General features: G+C 39.0%; 1 protein-coding gene across 8 annotated transcripts in view; it reads right to left on the reverse strand.

Moving 5' to 3' along the window:
* The window catches only part of git2a (G protein-coupled receptor kinase interacting ArfGAP 2a), a 113540-nt gene that overhangs the window by 63062 nt on the left and 32368 nt on the right, over positions 1 to 18110 (reverse strand). For all 8 annotated transcript variants that reach the window (XM_069932741.1, XM_069932742.1, XM_069932744.1 and 5 more), the window contains exons 3-8: positions 17862 to 17974; positions 16463 to 16568; positions 12427 to 12513; positions 8825 to 8955; positions 4564 to 4658; positions 3199 to 3244 (exon numbers count right to left, since the gene is read on the reverse strand). In XM_069932741.1, coding sequence (XP_069788842.1) covers positions 3199 to 3244; positions 4564 to 4658; positions 8825 to 8955; positions 12427 to 12513; positions 16463 to 16568; positions 17862 to 17974 — 578 coding nt within the window. The remainder of the gene's footprint in view (positions 1 to 3198; positions 3245 to 4563; positions 4659 to 8824; positions 8956 to 12426; positions 12514 to 16462; positions 16569 to 17861; positions 17975 to 18110) is intronic.

Below are 18110 nucleotides of genomic sequence, written 5' to 3' on the forward strand. Positions count from 1 at the left end.
TTTTTTTACATCAATTATATTTGACACCTGAAAAATTAAAAAAATATGGTTTTAATGAATCAGATTTGTGTTTTAGATGTGGTGATACAGTTGGAACATTTCTTCATGCTGTTTGGTTATGTATACATATACAATCTTTTTGGAAGAAAATTCAATCGTTTTTAGAATATCTGTATAAGATTAAAATAGTTTTAGATTCAACAGTATTTTTATTGGGTCGTTTGCAACCTCTGAAAAGTTTGGGATTAGATAAATTCCAGTTTGCTTTTGTATATTTAGCTCTATCCGTAGCGAAAAAATGTATTGCTAGTACATGGAAAGATACAAATATGATTGATATTAATAAATGGCATAATGAGATGAAATATTGTTCAATAATGGAAAAAATTACGTATGTTTTGCATGATAATTATAATTTTTTTTATTAATAAGTGGCTGTTATACTCGGAATATTTACATTTCAATTTATATTGATTAGATTTTAATATGTATATTTAACTTTTTTAAAAATATTCTTTCTTTTTTTATGGCTCTCCTTAGGAGAGTTGGCTGGGGGGGGTTCTTTTTTTCCCTTCTTTTTTTATATATATATATTAAAAAAAGGTTTATGTTCATGTTTAATTGCTGTATATGTCATTTATTATAATAAATAAAGTTTAAAAAAAAAAGTTGAAGGCAGTATAGTACTACAGTAATAGAGCAAGCATTTAGCCACAGGGCCCTTGAAAACGCAGGTCCCATAGGATATTCTACTTTTGCTACGATGTTAATTCAGCACTACAGAGACCCATATGGCTCTTCAGTAATCCGGAACATCCTTCCAGTATTGTCTATTTAGTGCAGTTAGAATTTTATAAGTTTTCTTGCGATACAATGTCATTCTGTACACACTTGAATACATGTTTAACCGAACACAATTGGCATTTCCACTCCTGCATTCTCATTCTGTGAATTAGTCCAGTAAATTTTCACTACATTTCCTCCTCATTAGGAGATCAAAACTATATTCAAAATAGGAGAGATATTCTTGATCCTGTACTCAAGTCATGTAATCCAAGATACCTATGATCTCCAAGTAGAAATATCAAATTATTTCAATTTTCCATTACAATTTACACACTTAAACTGTAGCCGTGGCACTTAATCCACAGCCCAGCCCGCTTGGCACTGGAAGACCCGTTGTCCACCACCACCAGCACCTGGCCTGCACTCACCTTCCTCACCTCGAACATAGAGTCTGCTACCACCTTTGTGCCCGAGACATGAACATATTCGGCAGCAGCAGAGTCCTCTCGCCCTCCCGGCCTGGTCCATTAAAATAACCATCCCAGGACCTGACGTGTAATTTTTAGATTTATTTTTAAAAGTTTGCAGAGTATTTTTTTTTGATTCTATGTATGGATGGTCACAAGTCACATCGGTCGTAAGAAGGGGATCACCTGTATATACCGGTAATAATTATACAGTACAGTATTGGCAGATTCTTTCCCAGTTTTGCAATTATGCTGTATGAACTCATTGATCCAGCAGATGGCAGCAACTGGTTTATTTAATTCCATGAAATAACCAAATCAATGATACTTCTAGGGAGTAAAAGCAACTATTTACTGTATTCTACTGTAGCCCACACCTTTGTTTAAAACGAATATACTGCGGAAATACATATTGATTTTACACGTTAAGATATTAATGGTGCTAATATTTATATTTCCACTGTTTCAATATTGTGCAAATGCAGCATAACCATAGATATTTTTTAAAAATTATCCCGTTCAATGCATGTACCATATTTGGCGGCATACAAGACCACACTATTTCAGTTGGAAATATTAAGAATTTTTTTTGTGTATTTACGAGTCAGTTGGCAAACAGGTTTCTTCTGCGAAGCCCCTTGGAGATAGCATGTTGTGCGCCTTCCCTCACCTCGATGAAAACCTCCAGCCTTGCATAGCCAAGACACCGAAACCAAATTTGTTGGTGCATCGCTCACTGGAGATTTCATCGTGTTGGCTGAGACAGATTGGCATCCATGCTTGCTTGTGGCCCGCCGCTGGCCTCCTCACACACAAGCAACAGCAGCAACACGTCCTCCTGCCTGCCACACACCAAGGCTTAAGCCACTTCCCCTCCCCCCACCAACAAAGCAAACAGCAATTAGACAGTGCATTAGGACCCATGGGCGTGCGAGGGTGGTAAGGAGAGAAGCCAGTCACCAGGGCAACGGGCAGGGCCCACCATCGCAGGACACAATCAAACATGCTTTGAAAGGAGCACTGGGCCTCAATCATCAGGCTTGACAGGCCGCTTGCTCACTGCCCCCACGCCTCATTCAATTTGCTTGGGGGGGGGAAGGGGGCCACACTCATTGAAAAAGGAGCCTGATAACAGAGGTCCAGTGCTCCCCTCAGTGCAAGTGATCAATTGCACCATCAGTGTACCCTACAAACATGGCCATTGTGCTGCCGGCGGGGGTCGCTGTGTTTGGCCCTCTCACTGAAGAAAGTGAGTGTCAACGGCGGCTCCAGAAAGCATGGACTACCCAAGGGAAGGTAGCCTGTGAAGCTGTGGGTCCACTTCCTGGACGGCCGCAGAACCTCAGTGGGCTTCTTGAAGCTGGACGAGTAGCCGGTGACCAGCTCAACTTCAACTTCGCATACAAGGCCTGGGGGATATTTTTGAGCAAATTTTTTGGAATAAAAAGTGGGTCTTTTATGCCGTTAAGTACAGTACTTGGGGATACAAATGAGAAACTGTAATGTTGCACTCCATTTTTAATTGTCGTACACAGCCATGACTTACAGATGGTTGGAGCAATTTTGAGAGGAGATATGCAATGAAGAGTTGAGTTTACTGGAGGAAATGTAAAAAGCACATGGGATTTAACTATTGCCTATCAGGCCTAAATGTAGACAAACATGACTTCCATTTAAAAATAGATATTTTGTTCATGTTACTTTACTGCTTGTTGCAAGGCATTTCTCCAAAGTACCCCCAGTTGCATAACTTGTAATATAATTATCAAAGCTTCAAATGGGGATGCAAGTCTTAACAAGACTAACAGTGGATGGCTCATTTGATCTTTCGGAACTTCAACATTCTTGCAAACCAATAGTTCAATATAGAGATTGATGGAAGTACAATCAAGATAACAGTCAAGCATCAATTCTTACTTTGCCACAATAAACACCTCTGGCTCACCTATCAGCCATCTGTGGAATTATGAAGTGCTGCCCATTCTTGTGATCTGCAATGAAACAAGATATTTGAATTGAGGAACGATTTAAATGAAAGCATAGCAGGCATGACAAGATAGTGTAGAAGTAACCCAATTAGAAGATGTCAGCACAAATCAATCAGTCACACATTTTAAAGGAAGTTTGGATGAGAAAATTGCCTCACAGGACCCGAAGTGCATATTCTTTATTACAATCCGTGATATGTTGCAGATACTCTATTCTCACTGAAAAAGGGAAGTTGTCCTGCAGTATATGATATGCATTTCAAAGATTGAACTATGTGAAATGCAAGTTTTCAAAGTTACTGCTGCATGATAGAGCACTAAGGATTACATGATGCTTTGCAGTGAATGACAAACAGCAAAATGTGAAATAACAGAACGGTGCATTCAATGTATTTGCAAAGGTTTTAATTTGGAGGCTCTTGTAAATGCAAGTTTCATGAGACAACCTGCAATATTGAATTGGCCTTTGAAAATGTGCAGTTTCAAGGGAACTTGGAATCAACATAATATGCTTAACAGACACTAATATCCAACAAGTATAATTGGACACAATATGCAACCAATTTACAAAAAGGACCCTTAACTATTTAAATCTGCTACACTTGCAAGCACCAGATAAACTATTCTCAAAAAGCAATGAAAATTCCAAATTCATTATCACAAGGTCACACTAGTTAAAATTTGTTACATGTGGCATGCAAGCACATACATCTTACATAGGGCAAACAAGTTAAAAAAATCAATAGCATCTGAAGACAGACAAAACACTAAAATGAGTGGGAGGAAACAACATTCTCATAGGTTGATGTCCATACACTGACTAATTTGCTTAAATGGCAAATTCAGGGAATGTTATTCAGAAATTTAATTTCTGATCAACCATCTTCTTCCTCTCGCTCAGCTTATAATTGCAACACCCCATTCCTTCCCTTCATCAAAAGTCTTTCCAAGTACTCGGCATGTTTGTTTGGTTCCCCAAATAATCTTTAGTCTTTTCCTTCCACATTTTCGTGTGGCATTGAACCACTGCCCCTAATTGCACCCTTTGCTCTTGTGCCATAGAAAAGGAATGGAATTTTTTAATAGAACAAGTTCTTTAATCTGTGTACATCTTTCTGTGGGGAATATACTTGGCCTACATTTGGAAACTCAACAGCATTATAATGGGAAGTTGTATGGACTGCTGGAAATGCAGGTGCAGGCTTGTATCCACATCCATGGAACAAGCTGCCCTTGGGCAAGATTTTGGCTACCACTGCACTTTTCGAAACAGCACTAGTAAACAATTCTATCTGGATTCTCCAGAGCACTTTCATACCTACCTGGTTTCCTACCACAGAGAAAGAAGGCTAGTCTATCAGTGAGTTCATACTGGATTTCTACCAAACGATCTGCGAGCTCATGATGGCCTGCTTGCCTGTAAGACAATGACAACATTTTGTCGGTCTCTGAATAGAGGAATTTTTTAAAATGGCCATTTTAAACTCAAGGCAAAAGCTAATAAAGTACATAGTTCAAAATTCACAAGGATGAATGAGTAAAATGACAGACATTATATACTGTTTGCAAGTGCTTAAACAAATCACTCCATTGTCATTCTTACAGGAACACATTTTTACAAAAAAAAACTTACTTTCAAATATAGATTTTCAGGTGCTCAAAAATTTGAGAGGCTTTAAGATAGTAATCAAGGAGAAATAGCTTCCCCAGAAGTTCAATGATGACACAAGAATTTTTTTTTTTTTTTAAATGGAGCCCACAAATGAGAATGTTATTCTAAACTGTACATCTCCTTCAAAAAACCTCATGTGAACCATTTGCCATGTGCTTCTATGGTGTCTCAGGAATGCAAATACAGAATGAATTTGTAAATAGATGATCAGAAATTAATCCTTTTTATACTCCACAGAATAATAAATGTCATCAAAAGAAATATTTTAAAGGTTTTTTTTTTATTAATGCACAAGAGGCTGCCATCTGGCCCACTGGATCTGTCTCAGAATCCACCAGAGCAAATCTCTTCACTTTAATTCCCAATTTCCTATTTTTTTTATTCCCATAGCCACTTTTGCTTACTCACCACCTCCACTTTGGCTCTTTTTACCAGTTACTTGCACCAAAAAGTATTTCAGAGCAATTAACTTCCCAGCTCACTTTCAAGATTTGAGACGAAACCGTCAAACTTCAAATACACAAGAAAAATAACTGCACAGCAGAGGAACTTCAGCCCACAATGTCTGTGCTAACCACAATGCTAATTTAAACTTACCACATCTGCCTGGACATGATCTCTCTTCCATAATTCCCACCTGTTCATTAAATGTCCACCACCCTGGGTGGTAAATTCCAAGCACCCACCACTGTCTATGCTAAAAAATGCATTGCAAATCTTTCTTGAAAACATTCCCCTGTCACTTTAAAGCTATGCCATTTGGTATTTGTTATTTATCGAATCTACTTATGCTTCTCATAATTTCAGACTTCCTTCAGCTCCTGATGTGCCAGTGGAAAAAAAGTTTGTCCCTTTACAACAAATACTCTCTATTTCAGGCAATATCCTGATGACCTTCTTTTGCACTCTCTCAAAAGTCTCCACATCCTTCTTGTAATGAGGAAAGCAGAAATGCACAAAATACTCCAAATCTAACCTAACCAATACAGCTACAATGCAACTTGCCAAATTTTATTTTCAGTGCCTCAACACATGAAGGCAACATGTCATGGCTCCAGCAATCTATTCTCCTGCCTCTCTCAGTAACCCAAGGATGGATCCCATCATGCCCTGGAATAATCAACATGCACCAATCTCTCTATTCTTCATCATCTTCTCCTCAGAGAATTTACAGAAATGGGACAGAAAATACTCAAATTGCTCCCAATTAACTGTTCTAATCCTCTTCACAGTGTATCTTGCTAAAATCCAGATTGTTCATGAAACATGGATACATTTATTTTGAATGTAAAAAAAAGTTTGAAAAATTCAAGATTCCTTTATTGTCACGTACAGAATATGTAATACTACTCAAACTGCCTCCTACCTGCTCTAAGACAAAGAATTGCCATTAGTGTTGCATGGCAACCCTGATAGTATGAGAAAGAGAAGAAAGACAAGAGTCCTCTTAGAGTAACAGAGTATCCTCGGATTCACCTCCATTGCGCCCACAGCCTCTACAGCTGCATGGATTCCTGTTCAATTCATCTGCAGCCTGAGCTCCAGATCCAAAGCTCCGACACGATCGTGAAGCCTTCAGTGCAAGAGGCCCTTCAGGAGCCCTTCTTGAATCCCAGTTATGATACTTGGCTCCCATGAGCCAGTCTCCAGCAGCCTGCAGTCCATGCAGGTCCCCGACTGCAAGTCACCCGCAGCCTGTGTGGGCCCTCAGCTGCTGAGCTCCTTGCTGGTCCATTGCTATGATCGTTGACCTGTAGGGTCCTTCAGCCACTGAGCCCCTTGCTAGTCCATTTCCGTGTTAATCGTAGGGTAGTCTTCTCTGCTTCTCCTTCTCAAGACGGGGTATTCTCTCAGTTTCTGGTGTCTGTGCTGGTCTGCTGCTCAGAGTCTGCAACCCCACGTGGCTATTGCCAAGCACAGCACCGCCATCTTGGGCACAGACCTGTAGTTGCAGGATTTTAGTTTAAAAACACTATTAGCTCCTCCAGCAGGCTGTTTATTGCCTAAAAGGAATTGCTGGCATGAGGACCAGGGGGACTGAACCCTTCAGAGTACTGCTATTTCTCCACACCAGGAGCACCGTAGCCATTGCAGCAGTGTCACTTTCTTTGAAAGAATGTAGCAATGTGGTATTCTTGGTGGAGGTCAAAGATTGCAAAGGAATTAGAAATATTCATAATAATTTGAACTTGCTCAAAACTGACATAATTTCTCCACATCTTCCACAGAAAACTAAGCAAACAATCTACAGGATGAATTCAGCAAGTGAGATAGCAACCATGGGTAGAAATGGTCAGTCAAGGTTGTAAGGTAAAACATCATGAGATGGGAATGTGTAAGGAGTTACCCTGTACAGGGCTGTAACAAGATGTGAATGCATCCTTGTACTTACAAGATAAGAGAGACATTGATGGATTGAGAGGCAGGAAGCTAGCAGGGAAAGGATAGCAACAGTTTTAGTCATTGGACAAGTAATGATATGATGATGTTCTAAGCACGTATCCAAGGGTATAAAAAATCACCATTTTGCTGATAACGGCAGAATGCATTCTCCGACTAACATGGTTAGTTGCAAGTGTTACAATCCGGTAATAAAGAACAAAGAACCCTGATTTCGACTCAGTCTGGTGTTTGTCTCACTCATTCATGAACAAAGCAGACCTAACAAGGTTTCAGGTCAGAACCCTTTATCAAGACCATCTCAATAAAGGGTCCTGACCCAAAACATTGAATGACCATTTCTACTCATGGATATTGCCTAATCTGCTGAGTCCCTCCAGCTCCTCACTGTTTGCTCAAGATTCTGGCATCAGCAATTTGTGTTTCTCCAAAGAAAACTAGACTCATTAAACTTTAATTTAAAAGTTGTATTGGTTTCAAAACTGATCCACAGTCAAACTTTTACCATGCAACATTGCACTTCAGAATGAATATTATAGGAATCCTGGAGTAAATTTGCTCCTACTTCTGAGATACCACTGGGTCTTTTGCTAGGAATATATCGCATCAAAGAATGAGAAAAGACTTTGAAAAGTATGAAGCAAGCTCCTTTTGTACATCATGAATAACCAACACCACAAATGACATTAACTTACTTTTGGAGGCAAACTGGGTGCACTAGTTTACTTAATGAGTAAAGATTGCTGTACTTTGACCATTTAGTTTTATTTTTGAGCTTAATGTCACAAATCAGTCCCATGGATAAATTTTGAAGATAATATTTGTAAAAAGACCAACTTGGTCAGTGATCAGGGAGACAAATCTCTCATTTAGTTTCCCATCTTCATCAAGTGCTCTCTTGAGACCCTTCTTTGAATGTGGCAGAAAAAAATGATGGATCTCAACTGCCACACATACTGATGGTTAGTGAAAGATTAGGTTCAGATGACAGGGAAAACACAGTCTGTTTGTTGTTAAAATTTAAATTCTTAAATTGAAAGCATTGTATGGATATTGTACTAGATGTATCGCCTCCTTTCTCCCCCGCCAATCAATGCCTACTCTCTCATCTATTTTTTTTCAATTAGGACTTCAAATAACACTAGATTTTCCAGAAAATAATCAGGCTACAGAATAATGAAATATAAACTATTAAGTTCAAAAGAAAAACTACAATCAAAAATTTATTTAAAAACATTTGTATTTCAACTCAAAAGAATAACTTCACCATTAAATATATGGCTAAGAGACAAATAAGTCTGTAACAGTTGTATTAAAGAACATTTCAAAGCCAACAAAGCAGATTACGAATCAAATATTTCATTAAAGGTCACATTGATAATGATGTACAAAATATCCTTCAACATTTCCATAATGATACAGCCTGGAAACCAATTAATTGCACCTTAAAATTGAGATTTGTAGTTTTCATACAGAAAGAGGTACTTCAAAAGCCTCCTTAGTTAACTCACCTTGCATTGTCACTAGGAGTCTTGCCATTAGCATCGGGGGCACCAGGATCAGCACCATACACTGCCAGCAACTCAGCCTGTAGAATCTGTCCTCCTTTGCTTGCTACATGAAGAGGAGTATTTCCTTTCTCCTAAAATGTAAAAAGCATTTTTAAAAGCATTGAAGGAGTTTCTGTTTAAAATAACTCTTTATATTCAACAAAATAGGTATAGTATCCCACAAAAAGAACCTTCTAGCAATACCAAGAGTGATATTAGCAAAACTATGTTTATTGCACACCCTGAGTTGACATCCCACAAGGTGAAGCTGAACACCACAAATGGCTGAGATGCTTCACTACCTGATAAGCTGAACACCTTTTATACTCATTTTGAGAATGAGAATCCTTGCAGAAGCTGACAATCCTGTGATATCTGTCATAGAGGCCAATATAAAAACATCCTTCAGAGGGTGAACCCTCACAAGGCATCAGGACCCAGATTGTGTACCTGGCAGAGTTCTAAAAATCTGTACCAACTAGCCAGTGTGTTCACAGACATTTTCAATTTCCAGTCAGAGGTTCCTACCTGCTTCAAAAGGGCATCGGTCATCCAAGAGGAATATGGTGAGTTACCTCAATGACTTTTTCCCAGTAGCACTCACATCTTCTGTGACAAAATGCTTTGAGAGGTTCGTCATACTCAGAATTAACTTGCATCCAAGTAAAGCTCTGGACCACTGCAATTTGCCTACTGTCACAATCACTCCACAGCAAATGCAATATCACTGGCTTTCCACTCAACTCTGGATCACCTAGTGTACATCAGGCTACTCTTCATTGACTGCAGCTCAGCTTTCGACACCATCATGCCCTCAGTGCTGGTCAACAAGTTCCAAACCTGGGCCTCTGGCCTCCTTCTACAACTGGATCCTTGACTTCCTTATTGGAAGGCCACAGTCAGTACAAATTGGAAACAATATCTCCTCCTTACTGACGATCAACACAGGCACACCTCAAGGATGCGTGCTGAGTCTACTGCTCTACTTGCTATGTGGCTAGGCACAATTCAAATGCCTTCTACAAATTTGACTATAACATCACAGAATCACAAATGGCAATGAGGAAGCATACAGGGAGGAGATAGATCAGCTAGTTGAGTGGTGACACAACAACAACCTTGCACTCAATGTTAGTAAAACCAAGGAGCTGATTGTTGACACCAGGAAGGGGAAGTTAGGAGACATGAACCAGTCCTCATTGAGGAGTCAGCAGTAGAAAGGGTGGCACTTCAAATTCCTGGGTATCAACATTAGAAAGGATCTGTCTTGGGGCCTCAATGCAATTGATGCAATTACATTGCATAATTCATGCAATCATGGGAAAAAAAAAGGCTCTCCAGTGGCAATATTTTGTGAGGAGTTTGAGGATATTTGGTATGTCACCAAAGACTCCTGCAAATTCCTACATGTGTACCGTGCAGAGCATTCTGACTAGTCGCATCACTGTCTGGTCTGGAGGTGCCAATGCACAGGACAGGAAAACACAGTTGTGAACTCAGCCAGTGCCATCGTGGGTATCAGTCTCTACTTTATCAAGGATATCTACAAGTGACGGTGTCTTAAGAAAGCAGCCTCTATCCTCAAGGACCCTCACACCCAGGCCATGTCCTCTTCACCATTCTAGATCAGGAAAGCGGAACAGGAACCTAAAGACAAGCATCCAGCAGCACAGACAGCTTTTCCTCTGGCAACAAACTTCTTAATGGACAATTAACCACAGACACTACCTCAGGTTCTCTTATTTTGCACCAATCTATTTATTTATTTATTTATTTTTAAATGTAATTTTACAGGAATATTTGCACTGTAATGCTGGAGCAAAACAATGAATTTCATGACACATTCATGACAAATTTCTGATTTTGAGTAAGCACAAGAAGATTGAGTGCATAATGGGATAACATATTCACACATTTTAGTGGATAAATCAGGAGCCAGGTACACCATTTTAATCGTATTTGTTAAGGGAGGAACAGTCTATTTGTTAAGCGGTGGTTTGGCAGCTTCCAATTCCCTTCCTGACACCAGATTACAAATTAGGACCTCAATTAAATTTGATAATGTTACTTTTGGGAATTGAATTCATGACCTCTGGATTGCTCCAAGAGTACCATGCAGTTATCATACCTCCAAAGCATCTGGCAATAAAAAGTTCTTTACTTTTTAGAAATAAGGTAATCTTCCTCTCTTTTTACTTCTTAGACCAATAATATCTTATTCTAGCATCTTTGATCATTCAAAAGAGAAAATATCACAGAAACTCTTGAGATAAAGGCTTTAAAATATCACTCAAGAATAGTACTTTTAGAAATGGGCATTTGAGATTGCAAGACAACAGTATGATGAAAAAATGCCTTTTAATTCTTGGCAATTTGCTTTATTTTTCCCAGTATGATGGATGCCATTTGGAAAACCTTCACGGTTTGAAAATGACATGAAGATTGGTGGAGTTGTTGATTATGTGGGAGGTAATATTCGATGGCAGAGATAGTGATGTTTTGGTGAAATGGGCTGAAAAAGTTTAATACAGACAAATGTGAGGTGATGGAATTTGGAAATATTATTGAGGGTGAGATATACATACGGTATGCAAGGATCTTTGGGAGTATTGAACCTGTATGAGAATACAAGTCCAAGTATCTATGAAGGTGGTAACCAGTTAGTAAGGCTTCATTAGTTAAAGCTTTGAACGGACGTCAACAGGTTATACTTCAACTTTACAAAATCTTGGTCAGGCCGCAGCTGGAACATTGCATGTATTTCCAATCACCAAGGTACAGGAAATAATTATAATGGTACTGGAGAGGGTGCAGAGGAGAGTCACAGGATATTGCCTGGGATGGAGCAGTTCAGTTGATAAGCTGAAACCTTCCTTAGGGTGACATGGTTGGCGTAGCGGTTAGCACAGCATCAGCTATCGGGACTGACTTGGATTTGAATCCCGCGCTGTAAGGAGTTTGTACATTCTCCCCATGTCTACATGGGTTTTCTCCAGTGGCTCCGGTTTCCTCCCACCATCTCCTCATCGGGGATGTAGGTTAATGGGGTGTAAATTGGGCGGCACAGACTTGTAGACTAAAATGGCCTGTTCCCGTGATGTATGTCTAAATTTTAAAACAAAATTATTGAAGCAGTGATGTTTGAGGGGACATGATTCAGGTATCTAAAATTATGAGGAGTATACAGGTAGATGTGTTAGATTGCTGGAAACTTTCTCCCATATCACTCTCAGAGTTGCCTGTTACCGTACTGCTCAAGAGTGGTTAAAGCTGTGTTATTGACATTGTTTAACAAGTTTAACAATTGAACACTGAAATTGCTTTTAGGCATAGCGGGCTATGGACCAAATACAGGAGGATGGGGTTAAGCTGGATGAATTGTAACAAATAACATGTTTCCATGATACTAACATCAAATACTAAATGAATTATTGAATATGAAATTCAGCAATGCTATAATAAAACAAACAAGATGGGAATTCTCAGCAGGTCAGGCTACATCTGAGTTTGAAGGGCTAGCCTGGAGTAAATTGTAAGCAATAATGGTTATACCAAACACTTACAGGGTGAAAGAAATTTGCTTGGGCTCCTAAAGAGAGCAGTCGAAGGCAGGTCTCCAAATTCCCTGTCCGTACACTAGAGTGCAATTGCTGAAATAAAAAGAACACCAAAAAGAGGACAGTTTGAAGCCATATTAACTGGTGAAACAGAGAGAAAATAAAAATTACAGACATTAAAAAGTAGGCCTGAGGAAAAGATTTTTTTTTTTGTTAGTTAGTTGTGTAATTCAATCCCTGGTATCAAATGAGCAACAGTCAGATTGATGATGTGCTACTTCTTTAATGCAATTGAAGAATCTGTATTATGAGATTTGGCAGACCACCTCAACAAACCTAATTGTGCAAATACTTTAACCCTCTCTAACCAAAGTTTTAAAAACTCTTCATTACGGGATAACTTAAGAACAGGTATTCTTTATAAACCTTTAATATAATTGCTTACACACGTTTTAGCAGCAAATGGAAGCAAAACTGACCAAAAGATCAAGGTTTTCCCATTACCAAATTAAAACTTGTATATGAAACTCATTGACTGCTTTCTTTCATGAATTGCTTTAATCTCTTAAGGTAGCAAGAGAGAGAAAATAAATTATTCATCTGCAGTCTATTTGACAGATATTATGAATACATCACTGATGTTATGTTTCTTTAGCGATGTGCTAGAAGCGCTTTATATCACAGTACCACTCGATCCCATTATAACTGACTACACTCCAACAGTATTTCTTTGAAAGTAATACATTTACAAAGTGATGAGATTGTGAAGGGTATCACACACTTCAAAAATCTTTCTTCCATCCTTTTTGTGTGTAATACACGAATTAGATTTATTTTAATTTACAAAGAACATTTTTTTGAAGTTAATTTATTACACAGGAAATATTTTACCAAATAGCACCAAAAAAAATGAAAGAAATGCAACTCTTCCAATATGACACCTGGCAAGGGAAATGAATAATTAATCCACACATAGCAGAAATGTTTTTTGCTGTGATTCTACAAGTAGTAAGCCAAGGCAGTGAAGAGGGTGCAGAGGAGATTTAGGAGGATGATGCCTGGATTGGAGAACACATCTTAAAAGGCAAGGTTAACAGAGATAGGGGTTTTATCTTTGGAGTGAAGAAAGATGAGAGGTGACTTAGAGGACTACAATTTTATTGCTAGGCATAGATAGGGTGGACATCAAGCTCTTTTTTCCCCTGGGGTGAGAGTAGCAAAAACCAGAAGACATCTGTACTAGGCGAGGGGAGGAAAGTTTATGTGAGAGGTCAGAGGTACATTTTCTTCTTGAAACCAGAGAGTAACGGTGCTTGGAATGCATTGCCAGGGGTGATTGTGGAGGCTGGTACACTAGGGACATTTAAAAGACTCTTAGACAGGCACATGGATGAATGAAAAATAGAAGGTGATGGTTATAAGGTAGGGAAAGTTTAGTTTGTTGAGTAGGCTTCTATCAGTCAGGAGAACATCGCGGGATGAAGGGCTTGTACTGTACTGAAATGCTCTACGTAATATGCAGTAATTAAAAGGTGTTTCAAATAACACAAGTGGGCAAATGGAACAGACATATTAAAACAAATGCTCGAGACACACAAAAGACTGCAGATGCTGGAACCTGAAACAATAAACAATCTGTTGGAAGAACCAGATGAATGGTTTTATCTCAAAATGCTGACCAGTATTTATCTCCCACTGATGTTGCGCCACTTGCAGAGTTCTCCAGCAGTTTTTATTTGGCAACAATTGCCAGTGTTTATTAATAATTTCCCTCTGTTGGGAAATGTATGCATGAAAAAAACTAAAGTCAAGAAAGAACCAGGCACAGCTGCAAATTTCTTGAGCAATATTTTATGTCTAGACATGAAAATTTTAGAAGCTTTCTTTGCATCAGTATTTTCTGGAGCAAAGCACACAAAATTACACAGGACGAACATTTTTCTGGAAGCTCCAATATATATGCACTTTTTGTGCACTATTTTAATTTTTTTTATATATATAGTGATATTATAAGATAGTTATCACCTACGGCTCCTAGAACGCTTCCACCAGCGTTGTCTCCGCTCCATCCTCAACATCCATTGGAGCGCTTTCATCCCTAACGTCGAAGTACTCGAGATGGCAGAGGTCGACAGCATCGAGTCCACGCTGCTGAAGATCCAGCTGCGCTGGATGGGTCACGTCTCCAGAATGGAGGACCATCGCCTTCCCAAGATCGTGTTATATGGCGAGCTCTCCACTGGCCACCGTGACAGAGGTGCACCAAAGAAAAGGTACAAGGACTGCCTAAAGAAATCTCTTGGTGCCTGCCACATTGACCACCGCCAGTGGGCTGATAACGCCTCAAACCGTGCATCTTGGCGCCTCACAGTTTGGCGGGCAGCAACCTCCTTTGAAGAAGACCGCAGCGCCCACCTCACTGACAAAAGGCAAAGGAGGAAAAACCCAACACCCAACCCCAACCAACCAATTTTCCCCTGCAACCGCTGCAACCGTGTCTGCCTGTCCCGCATCGGAATTGTCAGCCACAAACGAGCCTGCAGCTGACGTGGACTTTTTACCCCCTCCATAAATCTTCGTCCGCGAAGCCAAGCCAAAGAAAAAGATAGTTATAATGAATGTTTGCTCCATGATGCTGCCACAAAGCACTGAATTTAATGACCTGTTCATGACAATAAATTCTGATACCTCTTCAGATATGGGTTAATCAATTTTGAGCATCAGACTGTGGAATTAAAAAAAAAAAGCAGAAAAATCTTCCAGATGAAAGCATGTGGGGCAGGAACCCAATAATCTCCTTTGCTCTCTTTTCTGCTCTTGTCCACCATTGCAGGAGACCCAAAAGCCCAAGATTGATGCCGCAGAAGTAAGTTTGCAGCCTTGGGTGTTACATTTTCCTACTCCTTGCCTCACACACATTACCTCGATCAAAATTAGCAAGCAATTCCATTTCCACTGAAATCCAATACAAGTAAATATGACAATTATGTTGCATTTTCCCTCTCACCGCACCCGCAAATATTATTCAAGAATTTAAATCACAAATATCTTTCGTTCCCCAATTCAACTGATAAGGGATGCAAGACATCGATAAATGACAATATTGAGTAGTTGACTTGATAAATTTTATGCCATGTAGAAAAAGACATTCATTTGTAATAAATTAAACTCCAATACCATGTCCTTTATAAATTAGAAAGAGCAATCTAATTTTTTTCCTATCAGGAAGTGAGTGATGCAGTGTAGATCAAAATATATTATAACAGAAGGAATTCCATTTTCATGCAACATCTGTCAGCTGGTTTGTCAGGGCAGGTACACATATTGATGCATTTTCTGATATAATAAATTCCCAACATGATTAACTCAACTCAGCAAAATAAAGCCAATACATCAAAATTTCAATGTTGTCCCTTCCTCCATAGGTCTAATACAAGAGGCAGCAAAACAAAAATATTGTAAATGGAGTGGTGAATGAGAACTTGTGCAAAGTAGCTCTCTCATCCCATCTTAAAAATGAAGATGTCCATTAACCTCCCCCCACCATTACACCCAAAGATGAAAATCCAAAAGCAATCCTGGTTGATATTCTCCCCCAATTTCAGTCAAAATGTTATGTTTTTCTTTCAAACATTCTATCACATTTCATGCCACACTGAAGTCAACATCCAAATTATTTGTAAAGGGTCATTTTTTTTCAATATTGTATTCAATTATGGGATTTGAGTATCACTGATAAGGTTAATATTCATCTCTATTACTCTCAAGAAGACAGTGATGTGCAGTTCCCATGGTCAACCATTGTCTCATTGAAGAGAGTCCCAGAATTACTCTGTGATGGAAGAATGGTACATTTCCAAATCTGGAAACAGAACAATTTTATTTTTAAGACAAGTGGGTTGCAATAACTGCATTTTAGCTGTAACATCAAAACATTTTAAAATTTAGCCACATGCTCCCAGAGCAGTACAGACATATTTACACAGTTCTCCCAAGGAAATTCTCCAGTCTTTTAGGCAATGCCTTCTGCAACGATGCTTACTTTGCTCAGATCTTTGGCTGCAACACTGTCATCCTCACGACATGGCAAACGATGGACAAACGCCAGCATCGAGTATTTGGCTCTGATAAATTCTGCTTTATTTGGGCTGAATAATGAAAAGGTTAAAATATTTTTTTCAAAGCAAGCATCCTTTTAAAATTCCACTATATTTGAAATTATTGGGAATGTTAAATAGTTAGCTGATTGGCAGACTATAGTTAATGATTGCTTAGGTGAGTATGAGTGTGGGGGGCAGAATAGTACATGTTCCGATATCAGGCACTAAAAGAAAGAGGCTGGTGCAATAGTAAGAGATGAGAGTCAAACTGCATACATGCTCCTTTCAGACCAGAATCCATACCATCATGCACCAAGTTATATAATCTTTAACTAATCCCATTTTATTCTCCCCACATTCCCATCAATTTCCTCTGCCATGCACCTACCTATACATGAAGGATAATTGACAGTAGCCAGTCAACCTTCTAAATTGTAATTCAAGGAGTGCTGGAGAAAAACTGAACAATTGAGGAAAATAACCCAGTCACAGGGAGAACATGTAAAGTCTTGGAGGTCAGGATTGATTTTGGGTGGCTGAAGCTATGAAGTTCAGTCTTTATATTCAAGATAAACCTTGTGCAATTTCAAAACAGAAATCATCTGCAACGATGCGATATTCTTTTCATTGTTAAACAGGAACAGAGGCATCTTTCGTGGAATAGTGGCCAAATGGGTTACTAGAGGATGATCAGCTTTTCTGGCCGGCAAAGAGCGTTGAGGGGTACTGCATGTGAGGAGGGATGTGGGGGGGGGGGGTGGAAAAACAAAAAAAAAAGAATCAGGAAAGAAAAAGACCAATCAGCTGAGGAGAATTAAGAACATGTTCTAGGAAGGATAAAATGTGGTTCTCCTGCTTGCAGCCATATTTCAAACGATGCAAGTGTGACATGATAAGGCCACAATGTCGAGATTGAGACAAAGGGAAAAAGTGTGGGAGCAGTGAAAGAAATATTAAAATTATAGGCTAGTAACGAGGAAATGTTAGGATGGATGTATTTAACTGGTATCAGATATATGCAAATTGTTAAATAACAATCAATTTTTAAAATATTTCAGTTGAGTAAACAAGGTTTGAATGCTTGCCCACAGCAAATAAGAATTTTGGGCATATGAACATTGTACTTCTGTAGAAAAAAAAATACACTCATTAGCAAAATTAAGAATGAAACAGATCCAGCAGCAGGAAAAATATTTCCTGTCCTATGGAAGTTTGTGAAAGACAGTTTGTAAAAGCATGCACAACAGTGTACATATCTTCAGATTTACGGAACAAATCACTGCTAAATCTGTCCTGTTGATGCATGAACTATATGCAATAAACAAAATCCGGTGTACTCACTGTGTTTTATCCTGAGGGCTGGCCTTGCGTTTTCCACTCGCTGCAGATGTAGGGTCTAGCAAGGAGTGTTCCCAGATTGAATTTGCACCATTACCAACTAAGGCTTGTACCATCTAAATTAAAAATATTTTTCAAAAGTTTGGGCTAGTGTACAACATTAGTATTTTTATATCAATACATAGACAAATGATGCGGTTCCTGCTCTGATCATTTGTGTCCATCTGGGCACTTAAAATTTCAGTCAGATTG

This window comes from Narcine bancroftii, chromosome 4 (genome assembly GCF_036971445.1).
Source record: "Narcine bancroftii isolate sNarBan1 chromosome 4, sNarBan1.hap1, whole genome shotgun sequence".
NCBI classification, from domain to species: Eukaryota; Metazoa; Chordata; class Chondrichthyes; order Torpediniformes; family Narcinidae; genus Narcine; species Narcine bancroftii.